The sequence below is a fragment of the Mycteria americana genome, chromosome 14 (assembly GCF_035582795.1).
Source record: "Mycteria americana isolate JAX WOST 10 ecotype Jacksonville Zoo and Gardens chromosome 14, USCA_MyAme_1.0, whole genome shotgun sequence".
Lineage (NCBI taxonomy): Eukaryota > Metazoa > Chordata > Aves > Ciconiiformes > Ciconiidae > Mycteria > Mycteria americana.
Window position 1 is genome coordinate 16810387 of NC_134378.1, and position 24413 is coordinate 16834799.

The 24413-nt window shown below is 60.4% G+C and overlaps 1 protein-coding gene across 4 annotated transcripts; it reads left to right on the plus strand.

The window, feature by feature from the left end:
- The first annotated feature begins 719 nt into the window (after nt 1-719).
- UCKL1 (uridine-cytidine kinase 1 like 1) lies at nt 720-24137 on the plus strand. 4 transcript variants are annotated; one of them, XM_075517070.1, is made up of 15 exons: nt 720-831; nt 9149-9342; nt 10060-10166; nt 10383-10553; nt 11298-11369; nt 12581-12770; nt 13262-13323; nt 18303-18322; nt 20728-20826; nt 21203-21296; nt 21647-21709; nt 22096-22218; nt 22580-22687; nt 23071-23227; nt 23814-24137. In XM_075517070.1, exons 1-15 carry the CDS (start codon nt 782-784, stop codon nt 23888-23890), a joined length of 1587 nt encoding a protein of 528 aa, XP_075373185.1. In that variant the 5' UTR covers nt 720-781; the 3' UTR covers nt 23891-24137. The 4 variants fall into 4 exon arrangements, with proteins under 4 accessions (XP_075373185.1, XP_075373186.1, XP_075373184.1 ...); XM_075517071.1 differs by lacking the exon at nt 720-831 and adding an exon at nt 1410-1745; XM_075517069.1 differs by lacking the exons at nt 720-831; nt 18303-18322 and adding exons at nt 5238-5333; nt 14752-14768.
- The last annotated feature ends 276 nt before the right edge of the window (nt 24138-24413 follow it).

Consider the following 24413-nt stretch of genomic DNA (forward strand, 5'->3'; position numbering starts at 1 on the left):
ACCGACAGCACCCACCTACATCCCACAGCACCCAACCATGCCCACAGCACCCCCCCCGTGCCCACAATCACCCCCCCGCCCCCCACCCCACCCCCCGTGCCCACAATCACCCACCTGCACCCCACAGCACCCACAATCACCCCCCCGCCCCCCACCCCACCCCCCCGTGCCCACAATCACCCACCTGCACCCCACAGCACCCACAATCACCCACCCACCCCCCCCGTGCCCACAATCACCCACCTGCACCCCACAGCACCCACAATCACCCCCCGGCCCCCCACCCCACTCCCCCCCGTGCCCACAATCACGCACCTGCACCCCACAGCACCCACAATCACCCACCCACCCCCCCCGTGCCCACAATCACGCACCTGCACCCCACAGCACCCACAATCACCCCCCGGCCCCCCACCCCACCCCCCCCGTGCCCACAATCACCCACCTGCACCCCACAGCACCCACAATCACCCCCCGCCCCCCACCCCCCCCCCCGTGCCCACAATCACCCACCTGCACCCCACCCCACCCCCCCGTGCCCACAATCACCCACCTGCACCCCACAGCACCCACAATCACCCCCCCGCCCCCCACCCCACCCCCCCCCGCCCAACCCCCGCCTCCCCCCACCCCCCTCTCCCCACATCACCCCTTTCCCCCCCCCTCCCACGCTGCCCACCCCCCCCGCACCCCCCGCCCTCCCTCCCCCACGCCCGCACTACAAGTCCCGGAGAGCCCCGCGGCAGCACCGCCCCCACTCGCGTCCCCGCCCGCTCCTGCCATGGCCGCGGCCCCGGTGGCCGAGGGAGCTCCGGTGGAACCGCACGACAGGTAAGGACCCGCATCCTTCCCCGCTCCAACCCCACGCGGGACGGGACCGGCAGCGCAACGCCCCGGAGCCGCCGGGAACCGGCGGCTCCGGGGCGTTGCGCTGCCGGTCCCGTCCCCACTTCCGCGAGTGGGGCCTCCCCGAGCCCATCGCTTCTTCCTCCCCCCCCCCCCCCCCATTTACCCAATATTTTTCCCAACTGGGCTTATTTTTCTTTCCACTTTTTTAACGGTTTCTCCTTTTTCCTCCTTTTTACCTTAATTTCACCGCGGCTGAACCGCTGGCAAGCGCGCCGGCACATGCGTCGGCTCCGGCGAGCACGAGGCGTCAGCGGAGCGGGGCGACCTACAAGTTCGCCACCGAAAAAACCCGCAAGGGGATTGAATTTTTTTTTTTTTTTACCCCCCCCCCCTCCCCCCTTCAGGTTTTCTCTCTCTTTTTCCACTCCCTTTTTCCCCGCAATCCTCGGGTGCGGAGAAACGTGACCGCACCCAAACACCGAATACCCCGGAATTGGTTCCGGAGCATCACCGGAGCGCCGCCGATGCGCCAAACCTGGTTCTAAGGATCCGAGCATCCCTGGTTGTAGGGTGCCGGCACCCGGGCGTCCCCACGGCACCGACCGACCCCGGCTCCGCCTGAGTCGGTGCCAAAGCAGCCCGTGCGTTTCGGCGGTTAAATACGGAGCCGGCAGCTGCCGGTGACGGCGTTGCCTTCGCCCTTCCTGTGAGTCAGCGGCGGGTAGCGGGGAGGCTGAGGATGAGCAGGGGAGGAAGGAGCCGCGCCGAGTAACGCCGGCCAGGCGGGAGATGAGTAACCGGGTTGTGTAACCGAGCCCCTTCCACCGCGGAGCGAGGCACCGGCGAGGCTGACCACGCGGTTGCGGCAGCCCTCGCTCCGTATAAATAGCAGCGAGGTAATTGGGTTTGAAGAGGGAAATGTTCGTCCTTTTGTCGTTAGGAATCGGATCCTTCGCAGAGCCGGAGGAGAGCGCGCGTGGGCTCAGCTGCCCCGGGTGCTCCCTCCTGCGCCGGGGCGGCTCTGGCCGGGCAGGGCGGCGGCAGGGCTCGGCGCGAGGCTGGGGAAAAGCGGGCGCGATGTTCGATCAGTTTGTGGGATGGCACGGCGCGGGCACGGCACGGTGGGGCTGCCAGGCAGCGTCTCGGCACCCCTGGAGTCACTGGCAGTGGGGTGGCAGGCGGGTCCCCCCATCCCATGGGCAGGTCCCTCCATCCCTTGGGCGGGTCCCTCCATCCCTTGGGTGGGTCCCTCCATCCCATGGGCAGGTTCCTCCATCCCATGGGCAGGTTCCTCCATCCCATGGTCATGTTCCTCCATCCCTTGGGCGTGTTCCTCCATCCCATGGGCATGTTCCTCCATCCCTTGGGCGGGTCCCTCCATCCCTTGGGCGGGTCCCTCCATCCCATGGGCATGTTCCTCCATCCCATGGACGTGTCCCTCCATCCCTTGGGCAGGTCCCTCCATCCCATGGGTGGGTCCCTCCATCCCATGGACGTGTTCCTCCATCCCTTGGGTGGGTTCTTCCATCCCTTGGGCAGGTCCCTCCATCCCTCGGGTGGGTTCCTCCATCCCGACGCTTACGGCTTCCTGAAGCTTTTCCTTCTGCGCTCCCTGCACAAAACTCATCCTCCGGCCTGGCTTGCTCACAGGGCGGTGGGATCCGGCCCCGTCTCACCCTGGTCCCTGGACGGGGGGGTCCTGGTGCGGGGCCGCCCCACATGGCCCCAGGGTTTTGCACCAGGCCGTTGCAGTGCAACCGCTTTCGGCTCAAGTTAAAGGTGCCGTAGGACACGAAAGGCCCGGCTGAGGGCTGGCACGCGCGGGTCTGGCCCGGCAAAGACCACGCTCAAAGATGGAGGGAAGCAGGTTTGGCCTCCGCGCACCCATGGGTGCTGCTGGCAGGGGTGGGAGCTGGGAGAGGGACCCTCTGCCGCGGGGCCAGGCGGGTTTGGTGTGTCCTGAGCCTTTACACGGATGCGGTGACGATGCTGGGGTTACAGCAAGCGAGCCAGGGAGAGCCACGTGCAATTCGGCTCCCGTCCTTAAATCCCAAGGAAAAATCTGCCGAGCGGCTTTCCGTCCCTGGAAGGAAAAGGGGACCCCAGCCTTCGCAGGGTCCGCTAGTTCTCCCAGTTTTAAGCCCAGCTCCCGGAGGCCGCGATTACAGAGGAGGGATTCACGCTTAAAAATCATCTAGAAGGAAAAAAAAATCCAAACCCCAGGAATTTCGGCCTGTGCAAGAGCTCAGAAGCCGGGAAGGGAATTGGGAAGCGGAGGCGATTTGCGGAGGAGCGTGTGCCGGGAGGAAGGCTCGGTCGCTGCCGGGGTTCAGGGCCGGTGCGGGTGATTCCCGTCCCACCTGGGAGCCCGGCTGGGATGTCGGGTGAGCTGCCGGGAGAGCTGGCCCCGTCGCTTGGATATTTTAAACAAAAGCAGGAAAAAAGGCACCGGGGAGCGTGCGACAGGGAACAATGTCACCTTGGCGAGGGCGAGGGCTCCCCACCGCCAAGTTCCTTGTCCTTTTTTTTGCTTCTTTACCGAGAAAGAATAGAAATCGCTGTGGAAGAGGATTTTATTTTTAAACTTCTGGAAGGGCTTTTACAGAGAAAGGGGAGTCCGTGCCGAAATCACGGGATGGAAAAGGTTCCTTGGATCATCGCTCGCTTCGCTGGCGTTGTTGGGGCAGCAGCGGTGGCTCGAGCTGGGGACAGCTTACCTCCGAAACCCGCCCGTCCCCGTCCTGCTCCTCCCGCAGCCCCTGTTCGGGGGCCAGAGCCTCGTCCCAGGTCTCCAGCAGCGTTGTAGTCACTGAGACGTCTTTCGGGGTGATCCTCGCTTCTGCGGGTCCCGTTGCCGGACAGGAGCAGGAGGGGGCCGGTGCGGCCGTGGCCGGTGCCCCCCATGCTCAGCAGGGGTTTGCTGAGGACGCCGGCACGCAGCGCCTGTCCCCCGCCTCCGGAATAGCCCCGGTGCTTCGGGGAGGAGGAGGAAGGGGTCTTCTCCCCGTCTCTGGCCCCATCTCCAGATGTTCAGCCCGGCTTGATGCCAAGCGTACCCCCTCGGAGGTGAAGCCGAGCTCTCGCCTCGCCGTGCCGGGGAGGGCTGGGGACTCATTTGGTGACTGCAGGACCTCGTCGTGACGAGCCGCGTCCCTGGCAGAGCCCGCCCGGCCGTTTTGGTGTCACCTCCGCTACCTCCCCCTTTCTCGGCAGCCAAGGGCTGCGTGGTGGGTGCCGCTCTGCCCCAGTCCCCCTGCTCCAGGGCCGGCCGGGACCCCTCCTGCCGCCGTGCCCGGCCGTCTCCCACCCCTTGCTGGGCGTCCTGCCCTTCGGCCGCTGCCCGCCTTCCCCCAAGGGCTGCTGGGCGCCGGGTGCCCGGGCTCCCTGCCCTCCCCGGCGAGGCTGGCGCTGGGAGAGGAGCCGAAATGGCCGGGGGGGAGCGGGCAGCTGGCAGGGGGACGGCTGAGAGAGCAGATTGCAGGGCCCGAGCAGCCAGCGGGACGTTATTCTTAGCCGCCCGCAGCCCCGGGGTGTTGAGTTTCACCCACTTGTTTACTGCAGGCCGAGGGGATGGCGAGGGGCAGCTCTGCCCCAGGGACCTGGGCACCCGGGGGGGCTCGCAGCCGGGGCCTCCCGCCGCTGGGACCTAAGGGAGGAGGACGAGTCCCGCGCCAAAAACCCCGGCACGGCCAGCGGCACCGCGGCCCTGAGCCCCAGCCGGCTCCATCGGCCGCGAGCGGGGCGCTGGCTGGGTACCCCCTCCATCCCGGCCCCGGGGCCGTCCCCTCCTGCCCCCCTGCAGCCTTCTCCCCGCCGGTGCCGGGAGCTCGCCGGCGCTCACGGCCACGCACTTACCGGGCGGGCGGCAGAGCTGCCCTCCCCGCTGCCCCGGCGAGCCCCCGGCGTCCGAGGCAGCTGAAGGAGCCCCGGTCCCAGGGAACGGCGGCGCGGGGGGGCCAGCGTTTATTGCCTGTGCGGGGGGGCGGTGAGGGGAGGTGTCACTTCGCCCCCCCGACCCCCCCCCCCGCTTTTTCTTTAATCAAGCCAGTGCTATTAATATCAGGTAATGAACATAATCTCTAGGTTAAGCTATCCTCTTACGCGTGCTGACCGCTCCACAGCTCCCAGCAGAAGACACTCCCCCAGCAGCGCTCTCCTCTCCTTCCTCCATCTTCCCGTCCCGAGCCCCCCCAGATCTGCTGGGGGGGATCCAGGTTGCCCCGGCCCCTGGGGAGCCCGCGGTCCCCGTGCCGGGGGGGGACGGACGCTCCCGTGCATGGCTCCTTGCACCGGGGCTCGCTGGCACAGCCGCCCTCTCGCCACGGTAGCGCCGGGAGGTTGGGGGACAGGAGCCGAAGGGACGGGGGGTGAGCACCCTCTGCCCGGCATCGCCTCCCGCTCCGCAGCGGGGTGGAGATGAGCAGTCCCCCGGCTTTCTCCAGCGTCCGCATATCAGGCTGCTGGGCCCTCGGGCCGGACGGGGGGTGAGTGCCTCCTTCGCTTCGGTTTCGGGTGGGTTTTTGCTTTTTCTCACCTGTTTGCTACCAGTCCTTGCTTGCTGGAGCGAACCCTCGGCGGCCCCGGGCCCGGTCCCCCAGCCGAGGGCTGCGAAAGCGCGGGCAGCGGCGGGGGGGAAGATCAGCTTCCCACGGGACGCGGGATGAAGCCGGCCCGGGGCCGCGGGGCAGGGTGCGGAGGACTTGGCGGGGGGATTTGGAGGGCTGGGCGCTGGGTCGGCGTGTTGTTAACGGGGCACGGGGCTGAGGACGTGCTCTCCTGTTCGCTTGCTGGTTCCAGGTTTGGGGCTTCACCATTTTTCCTTGCTGGCTGCGGGGGCTGTTGGGAGCTGCTGTGTTTCCTCTCGCAGCCCGGCACGGGTCTGGGGTGGTCGGGGGTCTCGGAGGGCAGCGGGACGCAGGGGACCTTGGGGACGGGGCTGAGAGCGGCGGTGGGGAAGGGAGAGGGGTGCCTCCCTCACCCCAGTAAATCCGTGCTTGGGATAAGCAGGAGCAAAACGCTTCCTCCGTTTGTGCCAGTGTGTCTGTGGGGCTGGAGAGCCCTTTTGGGGAGCAGACCCCACCGTCGGGCATCCCCACAGGGAAGGCAGAGCGGTCGGGCTCCCTCCTGGCAAAGGGGCCCAGGCAGGCTCCAGCGAGGATGCACCGGCTACAGGGAAGGCAAAGCGTCCCCAACAGCTGGGGACAGTCTGCGGAGAGCTGGTGGCAGCCGAGTCCTCCAGGAAGGCTTCGCAGGAGGGGGGTCACCAAGCCCAGGGTGACGATTCCCTTCATATTTGCCTCGTTGTGGCATCGAGTCACGGAAACGCAAGGGGTACGCTGTGCTCGGGAAGGCTGGGGAGGGTCTGCGTGGGACAAGGGCTGTCCTTTGGTTAGGGCGATGGCACTAAGCTCAGCTGTAAATAGAGTCCCCTTCCTCCGGGGGCTTTCCCTTGCGGGTAGGGACATTGCACGGGCTTTGTCGCTGCAAAAAAGCGATAGGAAGAAACGGCCGAGCGAGAGAGCTGTGAGATGGCTGGGATCAGCCGTTCCTTGGGAGGGGAGGAGAGTCCTTCCCTGGCAAGGGCAGCCGCGGAAAACATCTACAAAACTTGAAGTGTAACATTAGGAGAAAATGCGTGACCTCTGCAGAGCTCCAGGACAGTCCCACAGCCCTCCCCACGGCCGTGCTTATCTGAGATAAACCACGGGAAAGGTTGATTTAAGAGGTGCAGAATATCTACCTCTTATATAGATGCAGACAGAGAATTCTGTATCTATAGATATCTATAGATACAGCATTGCAGGTGAAAGTCCAAGAATATTTGGATGAGAGGAGGCAAAGCAGGCCAACTCTTGGAACAGGATTAAAACGCTGCATCCAAGAGCAGCCCTGGGCGTGCGGGGGGAGGACGGCTCCGCTTCTCGCCGAGGGCCGTCCCCGCGCCGTCCCGTCCCTACGTCCTGCGGCGATGCCCCGGTGCGGAGACGCCGGGTGGGTCCCCCCCGTGCCAGCCCCCTTGGTGTTCGGCGGGTGCCGCAGGGAGCGGAGGGCTGGGAAAGCGGGGTGTCAGCCGTGAGCACAGCCGGAGCTGTCGGCGTCCGAACCTCCTCATCCCCGCCAGGAGCTGGGTTATGTCGGTATTAATCGAAGATGCTGGTAGCAGACTTTGCAGCGGTCAGCCTCTCGCTCAGGCTCTGCTCCAGCTCCAAAAACCAGAGTTTTGCCCAATTCGGAGTCGTTTTGGGAATCGTGGCCTCGGTCCGCCTCGCGGCGCACAGGTCGCGGTCTCATCTGCGGGCTGAGGTTGGTGCAGGAGAGCTCGGCGCTGCGTTTCACCAAAGAGCAGAGCATCCTGAAACGCTCGCCTGTTGCGTGGAGACGGGCACGTATCCCCGGAGGAAAACCAGCTGAGCAGCCCTCGGCGGCAGTGCCAGCGGCACGGCTCTCGAGTAACCGCAGTCCCGGGAGAGGGGCTGGGACGCAGATGAAAGGAATCGGTTTATTTTCTGGTAAACAACTGTGTCTTTGTCATCTCTTGCTTTTATCAAGCCAAAATGACTTTGTTTATGCACCAGCATCGTCAGCTGATGTCAGCCCTGCTCTGGGAATAGCGTGCGGTGGCTAATTACTGCTGCAGCATCACTGGTGGGAGAGGAGACCGAAATACCCCGTCTGGGTTTGCTTCTCCTGCCTTTCTGGTGGAAGGAGCCATCTTTCCTGGCGGGTCTCACCTCCTGACGTCGCTTTTTAAAAGCAATCCTTGGGGTGTTTGTGGCTCCTGGGCGAGCCGGAGGCTGGCGGTGCTCGGTGCTGGCCGGGTGTGCCGACGGGCTCGTGCATGGGACGGGGCGTTGGTGGCTTGAGGCTCTCACGGGGAGATTCTGTAGGTGCACGCTTGTAGGTTCGGCATCGGTGTGAGATGTCCGGGCGCCGGGGCGGGAGCTGCAGCTTGCCTTTTGCTAGGAGGGGTTCAGCAAAGCCAGGCAAATAGCCGTCTCCTTGCCCGCTCCGCAGGGATGTGCCGGGGCGGGAGGTGGGGACGGCGTGCCGCGGGGCTCGGGCCGTGCTCGGGGGGTTTGCCGGGTGGCTTTACACGCAGATGGCTGGTCTCAAATTTTGATCTTTATCTAAAATTGTTCTAAAAAGGGCTGGGGGAGGGAAGGGAATTAATCTTCATACCAAAACAGCTTAAAATCAACCCAAAATCTGTAAAGCCCTGCAGTTTAAGCCCTTTCAAGAGCAAAAAATAACAGAGAGGCAGCAAAGCCCCGCCGGCTCGGCTGGGCTGTACCGAACAGTGCTGGGTTTGGAGCGTTCGGTGCCCGGGGCTCTCTGACCTTGCAGAGGTTTCATTTCCAGCCCGGTCACGGCTGGGGAGAGGAGCAAGCGTGAGCGGGGAGAGCCCTTTGCACCTTCTCACAGGGAGAAGACGTCTCTCCCGAGGCAGCGAAACTGCGAGCGGGGAGGAGCGGGAGCTGGTATAAATAATCCTCCCCATCCCCGTGCTGGCCAGGCAGCGCGGCTGCAGCTTATCTCCTGGCCAGAGGCCACTTATCACCTCCCAGCCACTGCTCTCCCGCTGCCAAGCTCAAAAGGGCTCCGGAGGGTGTTTTTTTCCTCTCCCTCCCTGGGGCCATGGCAGGAGGGGAGAGGAGAGGCATTTTAGCAGCTCCAGGGCTCCGGCCGCGCTCGGTGCTCGCTCAGCCCGCACGGCAAAACAGATGCGAACGGCTTGGCAGCCCCGCTGCCCGGCTCTGGCCAGCTTGCAGGCTTGTCCCCAGGGGTTTCAGGCCTCAAGGGTGGGAGAACTAGAGGTTTGGGTGGGAGCGGAGCGCTCAAAGTGGGGAGAGGAAAGGGATTGCGCATGGGGGGACGAGGACGGTTGAGCTGTAGCCCGTGTGTTTGGCTTCCATCCTCCAGAAAGGTCCCTCGACACGTCGGGACAGGTTACTGCCCTCTGTAATAACACTCCTCAGCGCTTTTGAGAGCTCGCTGGAGTGTTTATTTAACGTAGGCGTTCCCCAAGCAGTAAGGCTGTAGGAGTGATGCTTGTGCTGCACCTTTTCCAGCTTAAAATGTTGTCCCGTGTGAGAATTTCTTGATGTTGGCCATGGCCTGGGGTTGCAGAGGCTCAGGTGCTGGTAGTACTGCAGCAGGGCTGTGGTTGCATCTCCCCCTCCTCCGTTGCATCCCTCACCCGTACAGCGCGGGATCCCCCAGAGACCCCGCTCCCGCACACGGGGAACGCGGGCCCTTCCCCACCACCCGTAACCGAGCTCCTTCCTCTCCCCGCCCCCAGCAACAGCAGTGCCGAATCCTTAGACCGGCTGTACCCTGCGGTGGGCTCCACCAAGCCACCCCGAAAGCGAACCACTAGCCAGTGCAAGTCTGAGCCACCCCTGCTGCGGACCAGCAAGAGGACCATCTACACAGCTGGCCGGCCACCATGGTACAATGAACACGGGACGCAGTCCAAAGAAGCCTTCGTGATAGGTAGGTAGAGGCAGCACGTGTCCGGGCTCTGTCCCACCTCTGCGCTTCAGCTGGTGCAGGCTAGCCGGGGCAGCGTCGGTGCTGCCTGCCCGGTGGCTCTCCAGGAGATCTTGGGGGCATTTCTGCCCCACAACCTCCTTGGGAACTTGAGGTTGGCTCCAGACTCCAGGCTGTGATCTGTCAGCCCGGACAGGAGCAAGGAGAGCCCCATGGTTAGTCCAGCATCGCCTGGGTCAGCCGTAGGGTTGGGCAGAAGCTGAGAGCTTGCAGATGGGGCGTGGATTATAGCAGGCACCGGGCAGACCACAATCTTTGCTTGTCGTTCCCTCAACTCTTGTTGTTCCCTCAACTCTTGTTGTTCCCTCAGCTCTTGTTGTTCCCTCAGCTCTTGTTGCCTGCGTTGTCATGAGTTCCCATTTAGTCTAGGCCGGTTCTCATGCCAGCTCTCCCCTTGTTACACAACCATCTGATGAAGGGTTTCCCAGCTTTTGCTGCACGCGCTGCTGGCAGTTACAGTACGTGCCATCTGACATTTTCAAGGATAATCTCTCTCTTGTAGGGCCTATCGGTCTCCCCCTTTGGAGGTTCCTCCAGCTTAGTGCAAGAGCCAGGCTCTAGCTCTAGCGCAAGTGCTCCTTAGTGCGGGAGCTGGGTTCTGGCCTGTGGTTGGAAAGGCAGACTGTGGGGTTGGTGGCTTCATCCCCTTTTCCCCGGCAGGCCTGGGAGGAGGCAGCGCCTCTGGGAAGACCACGGTGGCCACCATGATCATTGAGGCTCTTGATGTCCCTTGGGTGGTTCTGCTGTCCATGGACTCCTTCTACAAGGTGAGGCTGCGTGTCATCCTGGCCAGGCTCCTCGGGCTGCCGTGGACCTTGGCATAACCCCTTGATGGGGAAACGCAACGTGGATTTAGTGACAGCCTCATGGTTTCCCCTTCAGATGGTTCCTGGGGCAGGGCAAGAGGTTGCTGGGCACGGTGGTGGGGAGGGAAGGCTGCCGGTGGGGACGGCCACGTGCACTAACCTCTTCTCCGCGGGCAGGTGTTGACCAAGCAGCAGCAGGAGCAGGCAGCCAGCAATGACTTCAACTTTGACCACCCCGATGCCTTCGACTTTGACCTCATCATCGCCACCCTGAAGAAGCTGAAGCAAGGCAAGAGCGTGAAGATCCCCATCTACGACTTCACCACCCACAGCCGGAAGAAGGAATGGGTACGGGACACTTGAGGGGGGTGGGACAAGGTGGGGGGACTGCCAAGGCAGGAGAGGGGGGTGACGACTGGACCCCTCCAGCCCCTGCCTTTTGCAGTCAGACTCGCGCAGTCTCCCTCTGCTCTGTGGCTGGCTCCGAGCGCATTTTTCGGGTGAGCTGTCACAGTCACAGAATCACAGAATCACAGAATCGTATAGGTTGGAAAAGACCTTTAAGATCATCGAGTCCAACCGTAAACCTAACACCAACAAGCCCACCACTACACCATGTCCCTGAGCACCTCATCCAAACGGCTTTTAAATATCTCCAGGGATGGCGACTCCACCACTGCCCTGGGCAGCCTGGTCCAATGCTTGATAACCCTCTCGGTGAAGAAAAATTTCCTAATATCCAGTCTAAACCTCCCCTGGTGCAACTTGAGGCCATTTCCTCTTGTCCTGTCACTTGTTACCTGGGAGAAGAGACCGACCCCACCTCTCTACAGCCTCCTTTCAGGCAGTTGTAGAGAGCGATGAGGTCTCCCCTCAGCCTCCTTCTCTCCAGGCTGAACAATCCCAGGTCCTTCATCCGCTCCTCATAAGACTTCTGCTCCAGACCCTTCCCCAGCTCCGTTGCCCTTCTTTGGGCACGCTCCAGCCCCTCAATGTCCCTCAACACAGTCACTAACAACCCAGAGAGATTCCCCAGGCTGGGGCATCTCTGAACACGTTCTGTGCCTAACCACATCCGTTTCGACTCCACAGAAAACCCTATATGGCGCCAACGTGATTATCTTCGAAGGCATCATGGCATTCGCGGACAAGGAGCTCCTGAAGGTGAGGAGGGGTTTAGAGTGGGTTCTGGGGAAGCCTGACAGGCGCAAGTGCTGCAGCCCCCTCTTCTGCAGCCTTCTATCACAGCACAAAGAGAGCCCCAGGTGCCCTGGGGCTTCTGTCGCCGCTGGATGGGACCCACAGTGCGTCAGCATCACCCCTACAAACCAGCCCTCCACCCCATAGCCAGCTGGGGGGAGATGGTGGGAGCATGCTTTCTCCTGAGGTTCAGCAGCAGGGAGATGCCCTTCTCTTCCAGGTTACACCGGCTGCTGCGGCACTTCACTGCGCGGGAGAAATAGGCCTCGACTCTTGCGGCGGCAGGGGAAGAGCCCCTGGCAGAGGTCAAGCGTTTCAGCAGAGACCTTGATCTCAGCCATTCATTCCCAGGAACTGGGAGCCGAGTGGTGACCTGGTCCCTGGCCAGTGGTGGTGCATAAATAGGACTAGGAATAGCCCACCTCGTGCTGCGTGCCTCAGCTTGCACAGCCAGAAGCAAAGTCTGCTGTAGTTCTACTGCGCAGAGCCTGGTGTCCCTAGCGCGGACTCATCCAGCACTGCAGGCTTGCTTGGGAATTATCTGGATGCATGGGAAGTGCTATAGGGGGGAGTGAGCCATGCACAAACTCAGCCAAGCTCGGTCTAGAAAGTTTCCTTCCCTGCTAAGGGAGCGTTTGGGTTGCACTTTCCTGGAGCAACGATGACCTCCAGTGGACAGCTGGGTAAATCCCCCAGGACTTCCCTCTGAGCATCCCTGCTCTCGCCTCTTGCGATGAAGGGCAGTGTGGTGAGCTGACCTGCTGTGCTTGGCTCCCCTCAGGAGGAGCTCCTGGGTTAAGCCTGCGGGTCTGTGTCATGGGCATTAACTTCTTGTCTCCTCCTCGCTCTTCAGTAACATCCAGCCGAAGTGCTGGGGCTGCTTAGAAGCGGAGACAGGGTTTGGAGCAGGACAGGTCTTGGGGGGCGTGAGATTAAGGGGCGGGTGGCAGCAAGGGACTCGCTGCAGCATCCGCGCTGCCAGCCAGCTTCAAGTTCAGAGGCTGCAGAGGCAAATGTCCCTCCAGGCCGGAGCAGAGCTGAGCCAAGCTCTGTTAAACTGGTGTTGTGCTGTGCACAGGGCTCAGCCCTTCTGGTTGTGGCTGGTGGAGAAGGTCAGTTCGAGTTACACACCTGACCTGGTGGGCTTTGTGTCCCCCCCCCCCATCTCATTTCAGCTCCTCGATCTGAAGATATTTGTGGACACGGACTCGGACATCCGCTTGGTGCGTCGCCTGCGCAGGGACATCAGCGAGCGTGGCCGTGACATCGAGGGTGTCATCAAGCAGTACAATAAGTTTGTCAAGCCCGCCTTCGACCAGTACATCCAGCCCACCATGCGGCTGGCCGACATCGTTGTGCCCCGAGGTACCTGCCCAGGGCTGCCCCAAGCTGCCCCGAGGCTCAGTCCTGAGCAGGACCCGAGAGACCCCATCTCTCTGCCCTCAGCTCTGCTGGCCAGTCCCACCGCCCTCCGGCTGGCGAGGACAGAAGAGTGGCTGTCCCGTGCCACAGCAAAGGTCCCTCCAGCTGAGTGTCTCCAAACACTGGCCGAAAGCAGATTCCTAGGGGAAAATCTGCGCTTTTCCCTCAAACAGTCTCCTGCCCTACCAGCTCCTGCCGCTTGGCCATTTAAAACCTAGAGGTGACTTCTAGACATTCAATAATAGATTACTAAATAAGAATTTAGTAAGAGCAGGAACATCTCCTGCTGGATGGTGCTTCGCTAGGGAAGGGATGTTTGGGGTACGGTGTATTTTTTAACATAGCAGGGAGCTTGGGGAAGAAACGCGTTTCAGGCACTGCTAGCACTGTGGTCCTGACCAGGCTGTCTCTCTTTTGCTTTTTGTTCGCTCCAGGGAGCGGAAACACCGTGGCTATCGACCTGATCGTTCAGCACGTCCACAGCCAGCTGGAAGAGGTAAGAGCTGCCTGGTCTCCCGGCTGTTAATGGGGGGGTCGACCTTGCCTGCGCAGCAGTGGCATTGCAGGAAGCGGCACTCCGGGTGCCAAGGTGGGAACGGCCCGGCTGCCCTCCGTGCTCCGGGCGTGTGAGCCGCGGGGCTGTCCCCATGAACTCCTCCCAGCCCTGCTCCCTCCGTTTCGGTCAAGGAGACTGCCTTGTCCCGGCGCTCTGGGTAGCGCAAGGCTCCTCTGCAAGCTGTGGTCCAGCAGCAGCTTCCTTCCCTCCCTGGGAGAGGAAGTCATGGGGGACAAACCAGCCATCCTCCAGTGATCCGAGTGATGTGCCCTCACTGCCTGCAGCCCTCCCGAGGCCAGCATGGCCCCAAACCCTGCAATCCCTCAGCTCTCTGGCTCTGGCTTCTCCTCTTCACCCCCTTGCAGACACTGCTGCACGGTCTTTCCAGTCAAGAGCCCACTTTTCCACTTCGATGTTGGGTGCAGCCCACGGGTTTCCAAACCCGAAGTCTTGTCATGTTTGACGCCCAGCCTGAGCCCAGATCCAGGCAAATCCTCCCATCTCCTTCCCCATCACCGGGTTTAACAAGTCTTCTTCTGTGTGTCCTGGGCCAGTCCTGACCAGTGGTTTAAGCCTGGGACCCTTCGATCAGATGACGCCGTTGTGCGTTGCTGTTCCCTGAGCAGCACAGCCTCCTCCCGCCCCACGGTCGTAGCTTTGATTTTTAAGTTGTGGAGATGCTCAGAGCGATGTCCTGGGAGGTGGAAGGAGCGTGACCTGCAGACGGGTGCACTTGAAAGTAAAGGGCTCGATTCCCGCAGGCCTTCCTGAGCTCCCAGGAGCCGCTCGGCCCCTGGATGTGAGCTGGCACAAGACAGCATCGTGCCTCCCGCGCCTGCTCAGGAGGGACTGCTCTGATGGAAAGGCGTGATGCAAAGTTCCCCCTCCCGGAGCACCCCGCTCTCCGCAGGGCTGCAGGCGGCGGTCGGGGCTTTCTGACTGCCCGGATTCACAGCACTAAGCTCTGGCAGGTCGGGAAGTTGGTTTCTAAACCCTAGGTCACAGGAGCGAGGATGAGAGCCCCGGCATCGTCCTAGCACCGGGCTGAGGAGGGCACGCAGCCGTGGGTGCAGGCCAGGAGGGGGGAAATGGCTGTTTCTCCCAGGCCCTGGGATCCGGCCAGGAAAGCTCACGGCTGGACGCTACAGCGAGCAAACACGGCAGCTCGTCCCCGGAGCACTGCTGCCAGCCAGGCGAGGGGTTGGCTTGGGGGGAGCTTTCATTCACCTGGGGAGGGGAAGAAGGGGAAAAGGCTACATGTGAATGCAGGAAAATATTCCTATTTTTCCTTTTCTTTTATCGTGAAACGACCCTGGTGTTGACAATGCTTAATACCGGTTGCATTGTGTCTTTGTGTTGCTGCCGCAGCGTGAACTCAGTGTCAGGTAAGAGCCCCTAACTCTGTCCTGTCTGTGCAGCCCGAGGCATTTCCAATGCCAGGCACTGCTTGGCCTAACCCCGACCCGCAGTCGAGACCGACAGCTCGTATAACGCACGGCCTCGTCACGCTCGAAGCTGACGAAAGGCCGCCTTGTCCTTGGCTTTGGGACCAGCAGGGACGGGGCTGTTCCCCAGGGATGTACTCGTCCGGCGAGGGTGCCAGCAGCTCGAGCGCAGACCCCTGAAGCTGGGGCAGGGCCAGGTTCGTTAGCTGGGGACCCCCGATCTCTGCAAGAAGGGAGGCTTTGCATCCTGGGATTCTCTTTTATTTTTATTTCTCTCTCATCCTCTAAGACGAACGGTTGTTCAGAGCCACTCTCCATCCCTGATGATTAAACATCATTAAACATCATTAAACAACAATTATTGAATTAAACAAAGCGGCTCAAGGATGGTGGGAGCCCTGGCTCCCTCGCCGTCACAGAGGCTCTCGGCCGTGAGCCTGATGGCACCCGGGAGGAGCGAGGCAGCTTCGGCGTGGGAAGAGGTACTCGCTTTCCTGCAGCGCCTAAAGACTGCACAGCAACTGCCTGGGGCCCAAGAAAGTACTTATGCCCTAATCCAGCAGGATTTCTAATTTCTCAGTATCTGCAGGTGGATGCTATAAAGTATACCTTGATTTACTTGACCTCTTCAGCATGTGGATCCAGATGGGACTTTAGCTCTCTTGCTTCCATTAAGCAGCCAGCTAAGTTTCCAGGTATTTTTGTGGGAAGCAGAGGGGATGCATTACTGCAGATGGGTTTCCATTTAGATCCCATCATTGTATGGAGACACTTAACTCAAGTAACCCTAAAATTTACATTTAGCGTACAAAAAGCTTTTAAAATACAGATGAACAGGAAGAGGCTCTGCTTTACTTATTTCTGCTGAAGCCGTTCATTTCCTAGACTAGGCAGCTGGATGTTTTATTTTATTTCTGTTTGCCTGTTTAACACCACGGGGCCTGACATTTCCATACAGACAGCGTAATGTATCTGGAGGTCCGGGTGGGAAGGTGCTCTTTAGCGTGGAGAGAAGTCTGTCGCTTTAAAAAATTGCAGGAATAACGTTAGAGAGTAGACGGAGGGGTGTGCGTGTATATACGTACGTATGCCCATATGTATGTGGGTATATATACACATATAAAATTTCCTTTCTCTCCAGGGATTCTCCTCGTTAATCAAAGTGGCACTCAGTAGGGTGATCTTTTCGTGCACCTTAAAAATCAAGTATTTAATAAGTCAAGGAGGTATAATGATAGCAGGTTTGGAAAGGTAACTCTGACCTCCAAAAATAACTCCGTGATAACCACAGCCACAGACATTTTTATGTTCTGTGTAAGGCTCGTGGTTTCCATTTATGGCTTTGCCAGAAAGTCTGGAAAAAATTGCCTGCAAAAAATCTGTTTACGCTCCTGGAGTGCCGGTGCTGTTACTGCTGCTGCGGTTTCCCCTCAGCTCCTCTGCGGCTCTGCGCTCGCAAGAGGAGCGAGGTGGAGGGGGAGACGTGTGTCAGGCGAGATGTGCTCGGCAAACAGGGGGCTTTTCATCTTAAACAATTCCCCATCCTCCTGTCTTGAATGGCTTCGTCTAAATGTCACGGCTGTTGTTCTGATGTCACCGCCTTTTGGCGGCCGTGGGGACGCAGCGAGGTCTTTGTAGCTGGTAGAATAAAACCTGGATGCTTCGATCTGGCCCCAGTCCGAGGCGCTTCTCTGGTCCTTGTGCTCCAGGCTGGCCCGGGACTGCCTCTCCTGACCCAGAGGGTGGCTGGCACGGGCAGGCAGTGCCTCTCCCCAGCTCTCAGCTGATCGAATGGGTGAATTCTGAGGAGTTTAAAGAAACTGCTGCCATTCCCTGGACCTGCAAGCCTTGTTTTCCTCCCGTAACCGCTGGCTGCTGAGGAGCATCGTTCCCTTCCTCTGCGTTCCCTCAGAGCGCAGGTCAGACCTTAGCATCCTTGCAGGCAGGGTCTTTCTTGTCCAGCTTCCCACATGTTTAACCGTGCATGTGCTGGAGGTGTGAGTGCGTACAGGCACTCCCAGGTGAGTATTTCTCCTCGAGCCCAGCGGCAGGAGCCGGACCGGCGAGCCCATGCCTGCCGAGGCGCAGTGCTCTTAGCCGACCCTGTTTTCTGTCCCTTCTATTTCAGCAACCAGCCCAGCTCTCGGAGCCAATGCTCTTTTCAGCCGAATTCCCTTTGCCAATCAATATTCCCCACCCCCAAGCTCTCGATCAGCTTGGCATGCCCTTTGCCAATTGTGTCTTTAAATATCAACCTGTGGCGCAGTTTAATAGCCCTTGTTTGAAATGTCAGCCGTGAAAGCCAGCCGCTGTACGTGTTTGAAATGCCTTGACTGCATCAGCTCCTTTGTAGCTGGATGTCTCTTGTCTGCTTCCTGCTTGATAGCATGCTCAACAAAGAGCTGAGGATGTTCCCTGAAGCCTTCCTGAGCGATGGTCACTCCTTTCTCTCTCTCTTTCTCTTTCTTTCTTCTTCTTCTTTTTTTTCCCCCTGTAAAGCTTTTGTTCTAGGTGGGGGGGGGGGAATAAGTTTCCAAAGTGAGATGTTTTCTTGACGTGCTCATGGCTGCACCGTCTGAATTTTCCGTCGCGGTCCTGCCTGGCAGGGGGAGGGACAGGAAGCATTGCTCTCGCAGGCAGGCTGCCTGCGGGTCGTGGCGGCAGAGACCTGCTCCCTCCATCCCTCCCGGCAGGGCTGGGCAAGGGGTTTCACCGCAGGCGACGCGGCTGTAGCAGGGCGGCTGCCGGAGAGGCCCAGCTCTTCTCTCTGCCTCACCCTGCAACCCCTCTCCAAGGGTCGGTGGTCCCAGGACAGGTCCCGGTGAACTCGGGGGAAGGAAGGTCTTCCCGGCGGGCAGTGCTGTTCAGGTCAGAGACGGGTTTCTCCCCATGTTCCCGGTGCTTTTGGCTTTCCAGGCTCTCCGAGGCTTGAGCAGATCATCTCTCCTGCGTGCCAGGAGGTGGGCACCCCTGTGAGCCCACAAGCAGTTTGCGTGGGTGCAGGGCAGGTTGGATGATGGTTTTGCAAGCTTGGCCTTGAGCACCTGCGCTCGCTCTGGGATTGCAGCAGAGCCCCGGGCGAGGGCTGGGAATTTCCCTCCGGGCTTCGAGAGCTGCAGCTGGTATTGCAGTGTGGTCCCGCGTGGGACAGAGATGTGACAGTGTCCCTGCCGTGACTCCGGGGCGGTGAGAGCGGACAGAGCTTTCCCCCTGTGGAGGCAGGAGTGGAGCTGGTGCCGTGGAGAGCAGCCGTGACATGACTTGGTCACCAAGGGAGAAGCGCTGGGGTCTGCACGGCGATGGCCTGGGCACCAGGCAGGTCCAAGAGCCGTAGATCAATTAGGGCTTTTTTCCCCCCCTTTGACTAATGACAGTGCTTTTTCCTTTGTTTCATGTCGTGTTTGTCCCTCTCCCCTTAAACTCTCGTGTCTCCTGCCTTGTCTCCCCTGAACATCCCTCCCACCTGGTGACCAGAGGAAGCTGCGCTGGGATATGTGAGGAGACAAACGCTAACGGCAGTGTTTTGGTTGTGACAATAACGCTGGGGAATGAGGGCGAGGGCTGTGCAGTGTGAGCCGCGTTACTAACCCGGGCAGACAGCTCACAGGGTCCTGCTTTGCTGGGGCTGTGCAGGGCAAACCAGGCTGGGGGGACTTGAGAGACCATCTTTATCCTAACCCCAAAAATGGGACCTGCCGCTGTCCCCCCGGAAAGCACCGTGGGGACCCCCGCAGCACTGAGCAGCTTCCCTGGGCTGTCGGGGACAGGGACCCAAGCAGGGTTGCATCCAGACCTCTCCGGCCCCGCACTGAGCACCAGCCCCTGCGCGGGTGTGGCAGGAAGGTGCGGAAAGCTCGGTGACAAAACGCTGACACCGTTTCCCCAGGAGCTGTTGACAGCTCGGGGTGCAGGGGAGGTGTGCCCAGGCACGCGGGGCTGCTCGCAGGGGTAGGAGCGCTCGCCGGCGTCTGCAGCGGGGAGCAGGAGCCGGGTCACACCGCATCTCCCCTGCAGCACCACAGAGACCAGGGCAGGAGAGGGGCTGCCCATCCTGCTGGCGTGGCGGGATGCCGCCATGTGGACCTGGCAGTGACGGAGGGGAGAGGTGCCCGTGGCAAGCTCAGGCGTGTGCCCCCGGGTGGGCCGCGGTGGGTGGGAGACAGCCCTGTGGGCTACGACCCCTACAGCTCCTCTGGTTTGGGGGACAGCGGTTTGTCACCTTAGCCAACCCAGCTGGGGCCGTGAGTTGGTGTGGGGCTCTGCGTTGCCAGAAGCAGGCAAGCAGGCAGCCCCTGTGCAGGCACCAGTGTCTGCCGAAGGCAGGGCTCAGGTCCTCACCCGCCATGTGGGGCTGCATCCCTGGGGCCAGGAGGGGTTTAGGCAGGGCTGGATGGTGACTGCGTCCCCAGGATCTGTCCCCGGGCCAGGTCTGGCAGGAGGAAGGAGGGGGGGGCTGCGGGGGCAGAGCCGCTGGGTGCTGCCAGCAGCACAGCCCTGGCGTGGGAGCACCTCCGAAGGCAGCTAACCCGAGTTGCGGTGACTAACAGAGTGAGCTCACGTCACTGACGGCAGGTCCGGGGCCTTGAGGGCTGCTTGTCCCAAACAGGCGGTGGGGTCTGCGGGCAGCGGGAACAGCCCGGCCGGGCTCTGCCGGCAGCGGGCAAGCCCGCGATGGGAACACAACCCATCCCACGCACGCCGCATGGCTGCGAGCTGTCTGCGCTCTCGGGAGCGTTCCCTGCGTAGGGGCTCTTTGCTGCTGCGCAGGACCGGAGCTGGCAAAAGCAAGAAGGAGCCCTTAAGTACCCACCGGCCTTGGGAATGTCTCGTTTGGTGTTGGTCAGCCAAGACCAGGAGATGGCTATGTAGATGGAGGCCTCAACTCATCTAGCCCTGCCCTCCTCCATTCCTACCCAGTCATCTTCTCTGTCTTCTTCTCCGCTTGTGTGCCTCTGTGTGTGTGTGCAATTAATCCAGGTTTCTGCTTGATTTGAAGTCTTAATCAGCTGGTGCTTTCGTTTGTTTGCTGTCTTCTCCTCCTCCCCAACATCTCTCTGACCGGGATGCAGCCGCTGGCACGTTTGTGATCTGACGTGTGGCTTTCGGACCCCAGCCCTCCTCCCAGACAAAGTCGCTTGTCCATCCTGCCCAGCCTTGTGGAAGCCAAATAGATGTGACCTTCATCTCATTCCTGCCGCTCTCAAAGAGAGAGGTGACTAATGGGACTCCATTGTGCGCTTCCCCATGAATGGTGTTCCCTTGATCCAAGAATAGCTCCCAACCCTATTAGTTATGTGGAGATGAGTCACACAAAGCCAGTCCTGTCCAGCCCTAAAGTCTTGAAGCTGTTCCCAATTTGGTCGATCTGACTGTCCCTGAATGGGCCAGGCGCTCTCTGAAATGGTCTCGTTGCAGCCTGGCTCCGCATTGAGCTGTGTGCCAGCGCCGTGGGCCTGGCTGCCTGTCCCGTTCCTGGTGACATCTGGCACTTGTAGGACAGAGACAACCACAACAGCTCCTCCTCACCCCGTGAGTTCAGGATCCACCACCAGATAAGACTCCCAAGCAGGAGAAGGTTTTGATTTTATTTTCCACTTTCTTCCCAACCAGTGGAAACTGAGATGGGCCAACCACGGGTCAGCTGCCCAGCAGGGAGAGCAGGTCCTGGGGCTGCAAGGTCCCCCTGGCTCCAGCGACCACCCGCTGCCTGCCCCGTTCATGGGAGCAGGTCCCTTTGCCATCACGGGGGACCGGGCAGGGCTGGCCGCTCGGCTGGATGGCCTTGGTGTGCGTTTGCAGTGTGAGATGACATCTGGGAGGATGGCTCCGGCCGTGTGCTGTGCACCAGCCTTCGGGCAGCCTCGCCTGGAGACCTTCTGACCGTGTGTTTGGTTTTCAGGGCCGCCCTGGCCTCTGCCCACCAGTGCCACCCCCTTCCTCAGACCCTCAGTGTGCTGAAGAGTACCCCTCAGGTGAGGGGCATGCACACCATCATCAGGTAAAGACCCCACCACCGCGGCCTCCTGGGTTGGGATGGGGCTTGGCTGCCGGCTGGGGCGGGCTTGGCTTGCTTTGGACTCCCGAATCCCGCTTGTGCCCACTCTTTGTGACCTGGGGACGTGGGACGGGATAGATGGTGGTGGGCCCCGGGCACAGGAGCTGTGCTGTGAGTGCTCTGTGGTCTTGCCAACAATTTTTCTGCCTTCTACCTTAAAATGGCCACCGCAATTCCAGGCTCAGCCGGTGGACCCCGTGCAAAGAAAACGCTGAGAGCATTGAGGGGCTGCCCTCCCCCACGCAGCCTCTGACCTCTGGCAGCATCTCCCGGGGCACATTTTGGTCCACAGCTTACACTGCCTTTCCCTCCCCTCTAGAAACAAGGAGACCAGCAGGGACGAGTTCATTTTCTACTCCAAGAGGCTGATGCGGTTGCTGATTGAGCACGCGCTCTCCTTGCTCCCTTTCCAGGTGGGTTCCGGGCTGTAGCTGGGAGGACGGGCAGCATCCCTGTGTTTCCTCTCCGATTCCTAAGCCAGGAGCTTCCTAAGCCAGGAGGATTCCTACTGCCAGGGAGCCAGGACAGTCCTGGCGCTGCTCCTCCAACCTTCCCCCTGTATCAGCCCTTTCCTCCTAGAATAAAAAGGGGCAGGGCTCCCCTAGGCCGTGGAGCAACGGCGTGACCCTGGGTGACAACTCTTTGTCCAGCCTCGGTTTCCAAGGGCCCAGACCAGCCCGCAGCTGGCTGGCTCCCCGGTACCAGGGCTCCTCTGAGAGCCACGTCAGAGCCCCTGGTAATGCTTCTCACATGGGTTTTGTAGAGTTGCACAGTCCAGACCCCTCAGGGACAGGACTACGAAGGGAGGACATACAGCGGGAAGCAAGTAAGTGGAAGCAAAAGGTACTTACTATTCAACCGTGCCGCGTGGGGCTACGTGGAAAGCCGGGTGGATGCAGGGGAAGGACGCCCCTGGCTTCTCGGGGCTTCCATCAGGCCTGGGTTTGGTGCCTGCTGTCACGAGTATGATACCCCGCGTCATCAGGACAGGCGGCAGGTTGGTGGCCAGGGGTGCCATCAGCAATGCCACTGTGCCACTGCTGCCCTCCCACTGAGGGACGCAGCCTGAACCGGGAGCAGCCCAACCCTCTTGAAGGGATGTGCTTTGGGGTTGCCCATTAGAGTCCCCCGCTGTCGAGGCCCAATGCCATACGGGGGTGGTGGGCACCTCCTGCACCGTGCCTTCCCGTTCACCCTCGCCGTGTGCTGCAGATCACCGGGGTGTCTATCCTGCGAGCGGGCGAGACCATGGAGCCAGCGCTGCGAGCGGTGTGCAAGGACGTCCGCATCGGGACCATTCTCATCCAGACCAACTGCAACACGGGCGAGCCGGAGGTAAGACCCCAGGTCCCGGGCTGCCGAGGGCATCTCCTGGCGTTAGCCTGCATGCAGGTGGTGACTCGGGTATTTCCTGAGAGCTCTTCAGCGATCCGAGAGTTGATCTTAGCAGGGGGTGAGCGCTCAGAAAGCGAGTGCTTTGAAAGCTTCTGAAGTGGGCTTTGCCAGCATGTTTGTGCACGCAGGGGCTGGTTTGCTGTCCAAGTGTTTGCGCCAGCGCTTGGCTCCAAGCCGGCAGCTGAGGTCCCAGAGACAGAGATGCATGAAAGCTCCTTCACCCCTCTAAGAGAAGGGCTCAGGTTGCTCCATTCGCCTTGAGCCCGCAGCCTCTAAGCTGATCCCCCTTCCCTCTGCCCAGCTCCACTATCTGCGGCTGCCGAAGGACATCAGCGAAGACCACGTCATCCTGATGGACTGCACCGTCTCCACAGGCGCAGCAGCCATGATGGCCGTGCGGGTGCTGCTGGTACGGAGGATGTCGGGCACGCTGTTAGAGGGCGGGTGGTTCGCTCCCAAATAACGTGCAAAACCCCAGCCGCAGCCGTGCTGAGGGGCCTTGCGCTGAAACTGTCTCCTCCTTGTGAAGGAGGGTGTCATGGGAGACAGCACAAGCTGGGGTGACTCTGTAACCAGGCGCTGACTAAGTCACCCCTTCCTGGTGTAGTAACAGCCTGGATTTAACTGGTTTCTTGGTCCTGTGCCCAGTAACCCCAATGGCCACGGAGAGGGGAGGAGAGAAAGTGGCTCCAGGAAGGCCCTCGAGTGCTCCGAGTGCCGCTCCCTGGAGGCATGGGCCATAACATGCCTTAGATACCCTTACCCCGAGCTGTCCCTCTGCCTTTCCTGTAGGATCATGATGTCCCTGAAGACAAGATCTTCCTCCTCTCCCTGCTTATGGCGGAGATGGGTGTCCACTCAGTCGCCTATGCTTTCCCCCGGGTGAAGATCATCACCACAGCTGTGGACAAGAAGGTGAATGACCTTTTCCGGATAATCCCCGGCATTGGTGAGTATCTGGGTGGGAATGACCTGCCGCAGGGGGATTTTCGGTGCTTCTGGCCCACTCAACAGAAGAGGTGAAGCCCTGGTTGTCAGCAGCAGCTTAGGTCTGGCCTTATTTTACCCGGGGACCCACTGCCTCTCCTGGGTCCTGCTGCCACGTGGGTGTTGGGATCAACATGCACGCTCTGAGAGCTGTCAGGCAGCTGTAACCTTGTTGGCAGAAGGAGCCATTCCACGTGCCGTGAGCCTCCTCCGGCCCCAGGTGGAGAAGCTGGGCTGGGACAGCTGGAGCAGACCTGTGCCCACCTCATTCCCTAAGCTGTCACCTTAAACAAGCTCATCCAAAACAAGCTCACTCTGTTCTTCTCTCCTCACCTCTGCTGTGCCAGGAAACACCCCTGCCACGGGCTGCTAAAACAGCCTCCAGGCTGCTCCAGTTTTGCTGCTACACGAGTTTGAGAGCTGCTCAAGCTGTCGGATAAACTTGCTTTTGTTTCCTTGCCTGCTGGGACGAGGGCAGGCTGGAGGACGGGTCCCAGGGCTCCCTGCAGAGCTGCACCTCGACTGCGTCTCTCTCTTTCCCCCCGCAGGGAACTTTGGCGATCGGTACTTCGGGACGGACGCTCCTCCTGACTGGAGCGACGATGAAGATGCTCTTAGCACTTAGCTGGATGTGGAAATGCCACTGGCGACAGGCAGCTTCAGCACCGCACCTTAACCCCTTCTGTCCATCGCAGAGATTTCTCCTTCCTCCTCACCAAGCATAGATATTTTTTTCAGATGTTACATTGGAGATCTAGGGCATATTTTTTCAAAGAAACACAAATCCTAGTTTGACTTTGTGGACAGTCACGTGTCCCGGCATAGAGCGGAGTTAATTTATTTTAATTTAAATATTTGCCTATATAACTTATTGGAGATATTTTATAAAGAAAAGTAATAAATTTTTTCTCTGGTTTTCTTGAATGGAGCCATTCTTTGTCACGCCCCAGGGGTGCCCAGAAGGATTCGCAGCCCTTCGGGACCGCTGCCCTGGGAGGGGAGATGCCGCGGGCGGCGGTGGGAGGTAGCGACCCTGCTGTTGAGGAGCAGGCTGACCCTGCAACCGTGGAGCGGCTCTTACGGCGCGGTCTTTGTGCTGGTTACAGGCAGCTGGTGGTTGTTTCTCGTCGGTGAACGCTGAAGCTCTT